Here is a 13,876-nt window from a genome sequence, read left to right on the forward strand (position 1 = left end):
AGTGCTCATGTATCCTCTCTGGACAGCAGCCATGTGACTTAGCAGCTGCCTGGGGCCAGGGGCGGACAGCAAGGTCCTGACACAGTGCTAACCAGAAGAGCAGCCTAAGCTATCCCAGGGAAAACTGGACTCTATTTCCCTCTTCTTGAGATATCTGCCCCTCATATCTGAATGTTAAAATTTTGGGGGCACAAACTTAAGTATTACCTGCTCTGTAAAATTTTACTTGATCCCAGCTATTGAAAATAATCTCTCCTTCCTTCAAACTTGCAAAATAATTCTGTTTATCTGCTAGTCATAAAAATTGCTTTAATCTTTGTAGACATGTTGCAGTATTAAAACTGTTTTTACATATGTCTTCTTTTAATCCTTACAACAGTGAAATGAGGTTCTACTTAGCACCACTTTAAAGATGTGAAAACTGGGAATGGGGTAGTTACTTAAATTGTACATACTTGTCAGTATTACTCTTGCTGTTGAATAATTTATATGCTTATTTTTCATACTTGTTTTCATACTTTGTCCCTTAAGTCACCGTGTTAAGGCTTTGCACATAATAGGCTGTCTTATTTGAATGAGTGAAAGACTGGATTCATGGGAGCAAAACTGTTTTTCATAATTATGCTTTGAGGGATATGTACTTTTAAGTTACTTGGGGGTATGTTAATAGCCTTTTTTTTGAATGTTGTGGCCTTCATGAAGACTGGCAATAAAAAAAAGAAATTCTCCAAAGCTGAACGACTGAAGCAGCTACAAGAGGAGGAGGAGAAACGACTAAAAGAGGAAGGTACAAAATACACAGTTATACTAATTTCATATGTAGGTTATACCAACCATAGGTTGGTATTCCTGTAATGTAGTCAAAATATTTTTAAAGAATTTTCAAAATTCTTTTATTTTTCAAGTTTAATTTTTTTTTTATAACAGATGTCTACTGTTTAAAGGGTACCCAGAAAGTTGATAGTACACACAAATCACTTTCAGATATATCTTGAAGTAGAGTAGTCAGATAAAATACAGGATCCCAGTTAAATTTGAATTTCAGATAAACAATGGATAATGGTATAATTTGCCCCATGCAATATTTGGGACTTAAAAAATAAACAAACAAAAGAAAACAACAAAACAAACAGTTCGTTATTTATCTGAAATTCAAATTCAACAGAGTATCCTTTATCTTTATTTGTTAATTCTGGCAATCTTACTTGAAGTATTTATATTTACAGGTGAAATAGGGGCATCGGTGCTGATTGTGCACTGAGAATTCTGACAATCAAATTCATTAAGTATGGGAAATATACGTTAGCAAGAAGTATACACAGCTGCCTTGATTCTTATAGTTTAATAATATTTATTTGCCAAATTTAAACAAATTTCATTTAACCAAAAATTATTTTAAAATTTTAAATATTTTGAGTGGTTTTAGCTTTTAACATTAAAAACATCTGTGGATTCAGATTCAGGTTTTAAAAATCTGTCTTTAGATTCCATGCTGATTATTTATGTATAATCATATAAATCCTTTTTAGGTGACTCATTATAAGACTAGAACATCAGAATATAGGACTTGGGGAATGTTTTATTATATTGGGTTAAACTTATATTCTTTAGTATATGTGTCATGTTTTCCTTTTGATAGTGAAAGCAAGAGAAGATTAAGGTCATTGTTTTGATGATGTAGATATCATAAGATTATAGAAATCTTCTAGAGCTATTACCTCTCCTTAATTATCCATGATAGATCTATCATTTTTCTATCAGATAAAATCATTATTGGATCATTATTAACTTTATAGAAAAGAGAAATTATTATGGACCTATTTTTTTTGCCAGAACATTTAATCATGTTACTTTTTTAAAAGAAATCTAGCACTTGTCTTATTTCTATCACATAATAAAGGTCATGGCTTCTATAAAATATATCACCATCATTTCACCTTGCAAATATCTGAAGTAACTTTAAGGGCTTAAAAATAGATTGATTTTATCACTTAAAAAATGTCTTTTTGTTCTTTAGAGGAAGCCCGTGTGAAATCTGAAAAAGAAGAACTAGCAAGGCTAGAAATAGAACGAATTGAGAAAGAAAAATGGCAACAACTTGAAGCAAAAGTAAATAAATGTTAATGAAGTTATTAGTGAAGACAAACTATATGGCTACCAGATCTGTTGGGCCATTTAATGTCATTCTCCTCCAGGAGCTATCAGTAACATTTAGGCCTATCTGAACTGGCTGAACTCACTTAATCCTACCATAAAATTAATGACATATCATCCACATTTCATAGTTAAAGAAATAGAGAAATCAAGCTAGGTCAGAGCCCGACCTAGACATAAGTACTCTAGTATGTGAGCCCATGCTTGTAAACACTAAGTTATTATTCGCAATCTGTTTTATAGATAAACTAGAGGCCCGGTACACGAAATTCGTGCATGGGGGGGTGTCCCTCAGCCCAGCCTGCACCCTCTCCAATCTGGGACCCCTTGAGGGATGTCTGACTGCCCATTTAACGGGCAGATGGACATCCTTTTCACAATCCAGGAGGGCTGGCTCCAAACTGCTCGCCTGCCTGCCTGCCTTCCTGATTGCCCCTAACCACTTCTGCCTGCCAGCCGGATCACCCCCTAACCACTTCCCTGCCAGCCTGATTGATGCCTAACTGCTCCCCTGCCAGCCTGTTTGCCCCTAACTGCCCTCCCCTGCAGGCCTGGTCACCCCTAACTGCCCTCCCCTGCAGGCCTGGTCACCCCTAACTGCCCTCCCCTGCAGGCCTGGTCACCCCTAACTGCCCTCCCCTGCTGACCTGGTCCCCCCCAACTGCCCTTCCCTGCAGGCCCAGTCACCCCCCAACTTCCCTCCTCTGCCGGCCTGGTCACCCCTAACTGCCCTCCCCTGCAGGCTTGATTGCCCACAACTGCCCTCCCTTGCAGGCCTGGTCCCTCCCAACTGCCCTCCCCTGCTGGCCTGATTGCTCACAACTGCTCTCCCTTGTAGGTCTGGTCCCTCCCAACTGCCCTCTCCTGCTGGCCATCTTGTGGCAGCCATCTTGTGTCCACATGGGGGCAGCCATCTTGTGTGTTGGAGTGATGGTCAATTTGCATATTAATCTTTTATTAGATAGGATAGAGGCCTGGTGCATGGATGGGGGCCAACTGGTTTTCCCTGAAGGGTGTCCTGGATCAGGGTGGGGGTTCCCTTGGGGCGTGGGGCGGCCTGGGCGAGGAGCCTGTGGTGGTTTGCAGGATGGCCACGCCCCCCGGTGACTCAAGCATAGGCCCTGGTATCTGGGATTTATTTATCTTCTACAATTAAAACTTTGTAGCCTTGAGCGGAGCCAAGCCTCCTGCTTGCTCCATGGCCATAGCCATTTTTGTTGGGATTTATTTATCTTCTATAATTAAAACTTTGTAGCCTTGGAGGCCAAGGCAGGCCAGGGCTGTGGGAGCTTGGCTTCCTCCATCGCTGGGAGCAACTCAAGCCTCCTACTCTCTCCAGGTCTGTGGCTACCACCATTTTTGTTGGGATTTATTTATCTTCTATAATTGAAAGTTTGTAGCTTGAGTGGAGGCCTGGGCCAGGCAGAGTGTGCGGAAAGCTTGGCTTCCTCCATTGCTGGGGAAACCCAAGCCTCCTGCTCGCTCCGTGGCCACAGCCATCTTTGTTGGGTTAATTTGCATACTTGTTCCTGATTGGCTGGTGGGCGTGGCTTGTGGGTGTAGCAGAGTGATGGTTAATTTGCATATTACTCTTTTATTAGATAGGATAAACGGGGACCAAAAAAAATTTTTTTCAAATTCTACCTCTTTTTTTTGTTTCACTTCTCTTTTTCACCAGAATTTTTCACATCAGTGGTTCTGAAGTATTTTGATCTCAGGAAAAAAACAACCTCATTACTCTTAAAAACTGAAAAGCCACAAGGAGCTTTTTTTATATGAGTTATATCTATCAACATTTACCTTAGTAGAAATTAAAACTGAGAGCCCTAGCCAGTTGCTCAATGGTTAGAGCGCCAGCTCTGGACCAAAGGCTCTCTGGTTTGATTCAGGTCAAGGGTAGTGGTTTCAATTCCCAATTAAGGGCACGTATCTTGGTTGTAGGTTCCCCAGCCCTGGTGAGGGGGACATGTGGGAGGCAACCAATCGACATTTCTCTCTCTCTCCACCTCCCCTTCCTTCTTCCCTCTACTCTATAGAAATCAATGGAAGAAATATCCTCAGGTGAGGATTAAAAATAATTAAATTTAAATACCACAAACATTAATATAATCTCTAATCAAATCAGAAAATGATCTTAAGGATTTTGAAACTCTCACAGTGCTACCACTGGTCAAGGGCAGACCAGTTTTCTAAAATTTGAAATTTAAATTTTTTTTTTAAAATATATTTTATTGATTTTTTACAGAGAGGAAGGGAGAAGGAGAGAGAGTTAGAAACATCGATGAGAGAGAAACACCGATCAGCTGCCTCCTGCACACCTCCTACTGGGGATGTGCCTGCAACCAAGGTACGTGCCCCTGACCGGAATCGAACCCGGGACCCTTCAGTCCGCAGGCCGATGCTCTATCCACTGAGCCAAACCGGTTTCGGCTAAAATTTGAAATATATTTGAAAGCTTGAATTTTATCATTGTCAACAAATGCTTTAAATTGTCTCCTGGACATGACATGCTCAATTAACTCATTTTTGAGACAATATCTGCCAAAATACTTAAATAAGTACACAAGAATTTATTCCTGAAGACGGTATTGTCCGTTGATATGCAGCAGACATACTTTATGCTTACTTCCCATTTTATCCCACAAAATATTAAAAAGACATATACTTAAAGGTTGAAATTTAATAAAATTAATAATCACTTTATCTGATCATTCTCACATGAAACTGGCAGTTTAATACCCATCCCCCTGAAGAATATGGCCACTAGTACAGTTTGTGCCTTGATTTATGCTAAGTCATCTGCAGTTTCATACCATCTTGCACCATCAGTGCAAATGTGTACACTGTGAGAAAGGCAAATAAAGTCTCAGTATTATTGTGAAAAGATATTTGACCTCACACATCCCAAAAGAGCCTGGGGATACACCAGGAGTCTGCGGACCACACTTTGCAAACCACTGTTTCAGATGAAACCTTTTAGAAATATCAGTTACATTCAAGGTAATTATAATATTTATTCTGAAACTAAATACTTTGCCAAGTAAATTTTCTATGCTACTTATGAAACACAAAGCTGAAATTAAAAAATAAATTTATGTGTCCCCATGCAACAGGATCTAGGAAGGAAAAATGAAGAACTTGGAGAACTTTATTTATTAGAGAATTGTTTTTCTGAAGCAGAGAAAATAAAACGAGAACATAGATTGCATTCTCAGGTAAAACTTATTATTCTTTTGAGATAATACTTTTGTACCACAAGAGGGAGTTATAGTCCGATATTTTTTAGTCTTAAGAAATTCTAAATTTGTCTATGAAAAAAATCTCTAATATGACAGATTGCTTATAGCTTTGCAGACAACTATTTGTCAATAATAAGGTCCTTGGAACATTTATATCCTTAGATTTAATTTTTGGAATCTTTACTGAGGAAATTATCCTAAATTAAAATATAAAAACTGGATTTAAGGCAATCTAGTGTTGCTCAAAACAGCATTAACTTTAGAAACAATATAGGTGATTATCAGGAGAAAAAGGAAAAATCATAATAATATGACAAACTATGATTATGGTATAATTTTAAGCAAAATATTTTAAGTAGAATATGATTACAAATGTAGAATTTGCATAGATTACAAAATGACTGGAAGGGTTCATACTAAAATGCTAATGGAAATGAACAGATAGCAATCATTTAAGAAGTAGAAATTAGCCCAAGTGTTGGCTTTTGTAAATATAGGAGCTCTATGAATAGAGAGGAAAGCAAAAACAAAGCTAGCTCATATATTGTTTTAAAAATTAAAATGACAATAAATATGTATTTATCTTAATGCTTGAAAATTATTTTTCTGAAGAGGAATTTGGTTATTTTAGAGATAAATCAAGTATCTGTTTAAAGTCATAATATGTCTTTAGCTTAAACTGGGAAAACTAGGTTATGAGATCTCCTATGTAAACAAGAAGTAATTTACTCTTTGGTTGAATTTCATCAGTGTGAACTTTCAAACATTTTTACTCTACAGTGGACACACTACATTCAATGTGATGGGAGTCCTGACCCCTCAATAGCCCAGGAAATTAATACTTTCATTAGCTTGTGGAAAGAGGAAAAAAATGAGACATTTGAGGAAGTAATTGCAAAGAGTAAACTAGTACTATATGTAAGTACTTAAGTATTATTCTATAATTTTAAATTACTTAAATTACAAATTAATTCCAAAAAGAGAAATTAAATAAATATGATAGTTGCCAATTAATAGCACTGTTGCTTCCTTGGCTATGGAGAAAAATATTTGCTAACCTTTTTTTTTTTAACTCCTAAAAACCTCGATGCCTAAGGTGAGGTCAACATAACATAAATGTGAAATCTTAATTGTAATGTGTATCTAATTCAAGTGCAAAAATTAAGTTGCATCTATTTATGTAAATAATTTAGGGGGAAAGTGCATAATTTTATTATCAGCTGGCATTATTCACTATTCAGTGATGTGTACACATGTTTTTATTGTTAACTATGTGCCAGACACCTACTCATTCAGACAAGGAAAGTATAAAGATGATTAAGAATATCCTATATTCTATTTCTGCAAATAGGATGGACAGACTAGCCTGAAGAATTACCACTTTACAATAGACTTAAAAATGCTAGAAAATATTTTTCATTTATTTTTATTTTTTAAAGTTTTTCCCTTCTTTTTGTTTTATTTCCTTTAATCTTTATTGTTAAGAGCAGTGGTCGGCAAACTCATTAATCAACGGAGCCAAATATCAACAGTACAACAATTGAAATTTCTTTTGAGAGCCAAATTTTTTAAACTTAAACTTCTTCTAACGCCACTTCTTCAAAATAGACTTGCCCAGGCCGTGGTATTTTGTGGAAGAGCCACACTCAAGGGGCCAAAGAGCCGCATGTGGCTCGTGAGCCGCAGTTTGCCGACCACGGGTTTAGAGTATTACAGATGCCCCCCCTTTTTCCCCTTATTGCCCTCCTCCACCCAGATCCTGCCCACCCAGGACTTCACCACCCTATTGTCTGTGTCCATAGGTAATGCACATCTATACTGATAAAAGCCTCTGTGGTCATGACGCCCTCACGCCGTGACGCCCTCATGCCATCACAACCGATCACTAGGAGGCTGTATGTGCAGCGGGCACATGTGGGTGGGTGGGGACTTGACCAGGAGGTGCATCGTGGGAGCGGATGGCAGCTGCTGCTGCCCAGGGCCGGCCCGAGGCTCAGGCAAGCTGCAGATGGCTGCTGCCGTTGTGAGGACCCGAGGCTCAGGCAACGAGGGCCGGGCCGAGGCTCAGGCAAGCCGCAGTGGCTGCGAGGGCTGAGGCTCAGGCAGCTTCATGGCCGGCAGTGGCAGCAGCAGAGGCATAATGGGGGCATTGTCTTCCTCTGACTGCCCGGTCGCCTCCCGCAGAGAGAGGCCAGAGGCAGCAGCAGCGAGGGGGTGATGGGGCGGTGCCTTCCCCTGATTGGCTGGTGGCCTCCCACAGAGGGAGGCCAGCCTGCGGCCTAAGCTGTCAGTAGGACATCCCCTGAGGGCTCCCGGACTGTGAGAGGGGGCAGGCTAGACTGAGGGATCCCCCCCTCCCCCCAGTGCACGAATTTTCATGCACCAGGCCTCTAGTATGCATATAAATTCTTTGGTTAACCTCTTTCTAGCCCTCTCTCCCCCTTCCCTCTGAGATTCATCAGTCTCTTCCATGTTTCGATGCCTCTACTTCTATTTTATTCATCTGTGTGTTTTGTTCATTAGATTCCTTCGTTTATTTTGATTTTTAGATTCAATTGTTGATAGATATGTATTTATTACGATTTTGTTGTTCATATTTTTTATCTTTTTTTTTTTTCTTCTTCTTAAAGAAGATCATTCAACATTTCATGTAGTACTGGTTTGGTGGTGGTGAGCTCCTTTAGCCTTTTCTTCTCTGTGAAGCTCTTTATTTGACCTTCAATGCCAAATAATAGCTTTGCTGAGTAGAGCCTCCCACACACTATGAGGTATTTCACACCAATGGATTCATCATACAGTGTTCTCGCCATTGCACGTGCTCTCTACCAGGAGGCTGCCATGGCATGATGTTGGGCCAGGAGTCTGTTGCTTTGCCATTAGCAAGGAGGCTGTGGGAGGTAGCACTGGAGTTCACTAGTGATGAACGAGAAGTGGTATCTTCCTGTTACGAATGTGGGGTACAGAAATACAAGTAATAAGTAGTGGGGACGATGAGAAAAGGATAAGTAAAAGGAGACAGCAGAAGAGAGAAGTCACAGCAATAGGAAACTAAAGCAGGAAGCCACAAGAGCAACAGAAAGGATGGGATAGCAGAGAACCCATGGTAAACATCAAGCTCCAAGTTATCCAATTTATTTCTTTTTTTAAAAAGAATATATTTTATTGATTTTTTTACAGAGAGGAAGGGAGAGGGATAGAGAGTTAGAAACATTGATGAGCGAGAAATATCAATCAGCTGCCTCCTGCACACCTCCTACTGGGGATGTGCCCACAACCAAGGTACGTGCCCTTGACTGGAATCAAACCTGGGACCTTTCAGTCCGCAGGCTGACACTCTATCCACTGAGCCAAACTGATTAGGGCTCCAATTTATTTCTTTGACAAACTGTGAGATAACACTTACTATGCCAGGCTTTGGAAATAGTAACTTGCTGAATTTTCATAATAGCCCTGTGAGGAAGGCACCATCATTCCCATTTTACAGATGAAGTTGAGGCATAGAGATGTTAAAGAACTTGCCCAGGATCACACTGGTAGTAAGAGGTGGCTAGAGCTGAAACCCACTGTCTGGTTTGAGTCCATACTACTCTACCATGTTGCCTCTCCTAATTTAGAAGTTTTTTATTTATTAGCTGTGTCAGTGCTCAGAGCTGAATTCTGCCACTTACTAGTTATTCTTTGATCATGCTGTGCCTCAATTCCTCCCAACACTTTAAATATTTTGCCCCCCTTTCCTTGCTTGCGTGGTTTCTGAGCAGTTGGATGTAACCATTTGCTCCTCTAAAGGTAAGATTTTCCCCCCACTGATTTCCATCAGGATTTTTAATTTTTTTAATTTCTTTATTGATTAAGGTGTTACATATGTGTCCTTATTCCCCCATTACCCTCCCCATCCCCCCCACTCATGCCCTCACACCCCACACCCCCCCGGGGTCTGTGTCCATTGGTTAGACTTATATGCATGCATACAAGTCCTTTGGTTGATCTCTCCCCCTTAACCCCACTCTACCCTACCTTCCCTCTGAGATTTGATGGTCTGATCGATGTTTCTCTGACTCTGGATATGTTTTTGTTCATCAGTTTATGTTGTTCATTATATTCCATAAATGAGTGAGATCATGTGATATTTATCTTTCTCTGACTGGCTTATTTCACTTAGCATAATGCTCTCCAGTTCCATCCATGCTGTTTGCAAATGGTAAGGACTCCTTCTTTTTATCGCAGCATAGATTGTGTAGATGTACCAAAGTTTTTTAATCCACTCATCTGCTGATGGGCACTTAGGCTGTTTCCTAATCTTAGCTATGGTGAATTGTGCTGCTATGAACATAGGGGTGCATATATCCTTTCTAATTGGTGTTTCTAGTTTCTTGGGATATATTCCTAGAAGGGGGATCACTGGGTCAAATGGGAGTTCCATTTTTAGTTTTTTGAGGAAACTCCATACTGTTCACCACAGTGGCTGCACCAGTCTGCATTCCCACCAGCAGTGCACGAGAGTTCCTTTTTCTCCACATCCTCGCCAGCACTTGTTTATTGATGATTGCCATTCTGACAGGTGTGAGATGGTACCGCATTGTCGTTTTGATTTGCATCTCTCAGATGATTAGTGACTTTTAGCGTGTTTTCATATGTCTCTTGGCCTTCTTCTGTCTTCTTTAGAAAAGTATCTATTTAGGTTCGTTGCCCATTTTTTTTATTGGGTTGTTTATCTTCCTTTTGTTAAGTTGTATGAGTTCCCTGTAAATGTTGGAGATTAAACCCTTATCATTGATATCATTGGCAAATATGTTCTCCCATGCAGTGGGCTTTCTTGTTGTTTTGTAGGATTTTTAAATTTACCTTTTTATTTTCTATAATTTGAAAATGATATGTCTAAGTATAATTTGGGGAGGCATTTATTCTGCTTGATGTTCTTTGAGCGTTGTGGAACTGTGGTTTGACCTCTGACATTAATTTGGAGAAATTCTTAGTCATTATTATTTCAAATATTTCTTCTATCCCTTACTCTCTTTTTTCTCCTTTTAGTATTCCCATTATGTGGAGACTGGTCTTAGTCATCGTTTCACAGTCCTTGGATATTCTGTTCTGTTTTTCTTTCAGTCTTCTCTCCCTTTGTTTTTGGTTTTCCATTCTATTGATATGTCCTCCAACTCAGAGATTCTTTCTTCAGCTGAGTGTAGTCTGCTAGGGAGCCCACCAAAGGCATTCTTCAATTCTGTTCCAGTGTTTCTGATATCTAGGATATCTTTTTGGTTCCTTCTTAGGATTTCCATCTCTCTGCTAACATTATCCACCTATTCTTGCATGGTGACTTCTTTATCCACAGAGTACTTAGCATATTATGTTCAACACAGTTGTTTTAAATTCCCGGTCTGATCACTCCAACATCCCTGCCATGTCTGGTTCTAATACTTGCTCTGTCTCTTCAAATTGTGTGGTTTTTTTTTGTGTTTTGTTTTTGCCTTTTGGCATGCCTATTCATCTTTTCTTGATAGCATGACCTGATGTAGTGGGTAAAAGGAACTGCTGTAAAAGGCCTTAAGTAAGGTGGTGGTGAGGGGCGGTAGGGGAGGGGAAACGTTCTCTAGTCCTATGATGGGCCTCAATTCTAGCAGTCCTGTGCCCCGGGACAGGACTTCACACGTTTCTTTAATTTCTCGTACCTCTCTCAGTGGCGGGGGGATGACTGGAGCCAGCTGGAGTCGGCTCTTTGCTGTTCCCCAGGTGAGGTAGGTCTGACAAAACTCCAGCTGATCCCCCAGGTGAGGTAGGTCTGATAAAACTCCAGCTGATCCCCCAGATGAGGTAGGTCTGACAAAACTCCAGCTGATCCCCCAGGTGAGGTAGGTCTGACAAAACTCCAGCTGATCCCCCAGGTGAGGTAGGTCTGACAAAACTCCAGCTGATCCCCCAGGTGAGGTAGGTCTGATAAAACTCCAGCGGGTCAGGCTCTGGTTAGTTTCCCCGAGCTCGGGCCTCGTGAAGGAGAACAGAATGTCCTGGTGCATTGCAAAATGGTTCTCTTTCCTCTCCCAGTGCCTGAGCACGAGGGGATTTTTTCCTGCGTGTATTGTGGGGACCTGGTGGAGCTCCAGCGGTTACATGCCACGGCTGTGTCCTCCTGGAGGTCTTTTAAGTCCCGGAGTCGCCCGCACTGAGCCTCCAGCTCTTACAGCTCTGGGTTTCCTACGGGTCCGGCCCAGGTCCCTGCTCAGTCCGCGCTGATAAGCCGGGTCCCTGTATTCACCTGGGAGTCTCTCCAATCTTGAGGGGCAAGGACTTGCCCTGTGTCACCCCTCACTTATGGATCAAAGAAGAGTTGTTGACATTCCAGTGTGTTCCGCTTTTTACTTGCTGGGACAGAGTGGCGTCCTCCAAGCTTCTTACAGGCGGAACGGACGATCCTGAGTTTTCTCATCTATAAAATAGGCACAATACCAGGACCTGCGAAACAGAGTTATGAAGAGGATGAAGTGAATTAAAACACAGACAGCGTTTAGAATAGTTCCCGGCGCCTGGTAAACATTCAGTAAGCGCTAGTGCTTGCCCTCTTCTTCTCATGGTGCTCCTGTTGGTGCGGTTCCTATTGTGCCGCTGTCTTAGGTAGTGAAAGCTCTGTCACACCTGGTTGAGAATTCTTATCATGGAGTTCTGGGAGGAAATAGCTCTGTTTTTGTGTGCTCTTAAATAATATAAAAATTATTTCCTATATTTATTTTACTGACAATAAGATGTGTTCTTCGATTCAAAAATATTAGAATATCCCCATTTTCACCTTTTTGTTTGTTTGTCAGAATTGATTTACTTTTATAGTACATTTTTACTTCATATTTTTACTTTTTGCTTTATAGTTAATTGATAAGTTGAAATTAATTTTATTGGAAACGCCATCTAATGACTTGCAAGAGAAGAGCATCGTGCAGTACCAAGGCTCCATTGTGGAGCTGCAGGAGCTGCTGCACCATAAGTTCAACATAGCCACGGAGCTGCTGCTCAGGGTGAGTGCGGATTTGCTCAGATGTTAGTATTAACTTTTATAAGGGTTAAAATAAGGGTATGCTATATAATAAAAAAATCCAGTATTTTTTTATTCAAAAATTAAAAGGTTCAGAAAAGTCAGTGGCATAATTTAAGGCACATGTATTTATCCACTTTTAACAACTGTAAATATTTTATTTTTAAACAAATAAACCATCAATATAGCTAAAATCTAGTTTTCTTTATTATACTTGATAAGGTTTACTAGGATCACTATAAAAATAAATTCACAAGACATTATATAGTAGGTATTTTCTCTAGATAAATCAGTTGGTACAGGATTACAATTATTGTAGTCACTCTGTTTTTCTGAATATCTTAGCACTAATGATAATATCCAAATAACTGTAAAACCATTATTATACCTAAGAAAATTCATAACAATTCTATAATATCTTCTAATATCCAGTTTTATATTTACATTTTCCCTAATATCCCATGAATATCTTCTATAGCTGTGTTTTTTATTTTTAAATCAGAAAATTATCTAAGGTCACATTGCTTTTGGCTATTCTGCTTCTTTTTCTTTTGGTCTAGAAAGCAGTCCTGGCCTTGGTATAGTCTTGGTAGCATACGTTCTAATTGCTTAAAGAACTCCAAAGAAGGCTTAAACTTCACTAAGTTTATTGTTAGCAATGATATTCACATTATAACTTTGCAACTATTTTATTTATATTGTAAGAAAAAGCAAGTAAGGAAATATAATTATTAGTCAAGATGTTTATTGTAAGAGAAAAGTAATACAGTATGTAAAAGAAAATATTAGAAAAAAATACTGTAATGTTGCCCTGGCCGGTTTGGCTCAGTGGTTAGAAGTGTCTCAGGTTAGATTCCCAGTCAAGCACATACCTGGGTTGCAGGTTAGATCCTGGAGCCAGTTGGGGGCCCATGTGGAAGGCAACCAATTGATGTCTCTCTCACATCAGTGTTTCAAACTCTCTCTCTCTCTCCCTCTCCCTCCAACTCCTTCTTCCTCTCTTTCCTCCCTTCCATTCTCTCTCTCAAAAATAAATGGAAAAAATATACTTAGATGAGGATTGACAAAAATAATACTGTAAAATATATATAAAACAGAAATATCAGTATGAACTCTATTTTATTCCATACTAGAGGCCCGGTGCACAAAATTCATGCACTCTGTGTGTGTGTGGGGGGGGTGTCCCTCAGCCCAGCCTGCACCCTCTCCAATACAGGACATCCCTCTCACAATCTGGGACTGCTGGCTCCTAATCACACGCTTGCCTGCCTGCCTGATAGTCCCTAACTGCTTCTGCCTGCCAGCCTGATCACTCCCTAACCGCTCCCCTGCCTACCTGATTGACACCTAACTGCTCCCCTGCTGGCCCGATCACTACCAACTGCCCTCCCCTGCTGGCCTGATCACCCCTAACTACCCTCCCCTGCTGGCCTGGTCCCCCCCAACTGCCCTCCCCTGCATGCCT

The 13,876-nt window shown here is 40.3% G+C and overlaps 1 protein-coding gene across 1 annotated transcript in view; it reads left to right on the forward strand.

Annotated features, from left to right (window-relative positions):
* Positions 1 to 660: 660 nt before the first annotated feature.
* Positions 661 to 13,876, forward strand: part of DNAI7 (dynein axonemal intermediate chain 7) — a gene marked incomplete at its 5' end in the record, with an annotated part of 48,450 nt that continues 35,234 nt past the window's right edge. Inside the window, 5 exons of the mRNA XM_080662326.1 lie at positions 661 to 787; positions 2,018 to 2,109; positions 5,268 to 5,369; positions 6,174 to 6,311; positions 12,248 to 12,394. Of these exons, the coding sequence (XP_080518452.1) occupies positions 661 to 787; positions 2,018 to 2,109; positions 5,268 to 5,369; positions 6,174 to 6,311; positions 12,248 to 12,394 (606 nt within the window). The remainder of the gene's footprint in view (positions 788 to 2,017; positions 2,110 to 5,267; positions 5,370 to 6,173; positions 6,312 to 12,247; positions 12,395 to 13,876) is intronic.

Source organism: Plecotus auritus (genome assembly GCF_963455305.1).
Source record: "Plecotus auritus genome assembly, chromosome: 3".
Classification (NCBI taxonomy): Eukaryota; Metazoa; Chordata; class Mammalia; order Chiroptera; family Vespertilionidae; genus Plecotus; species Plecotus auritus.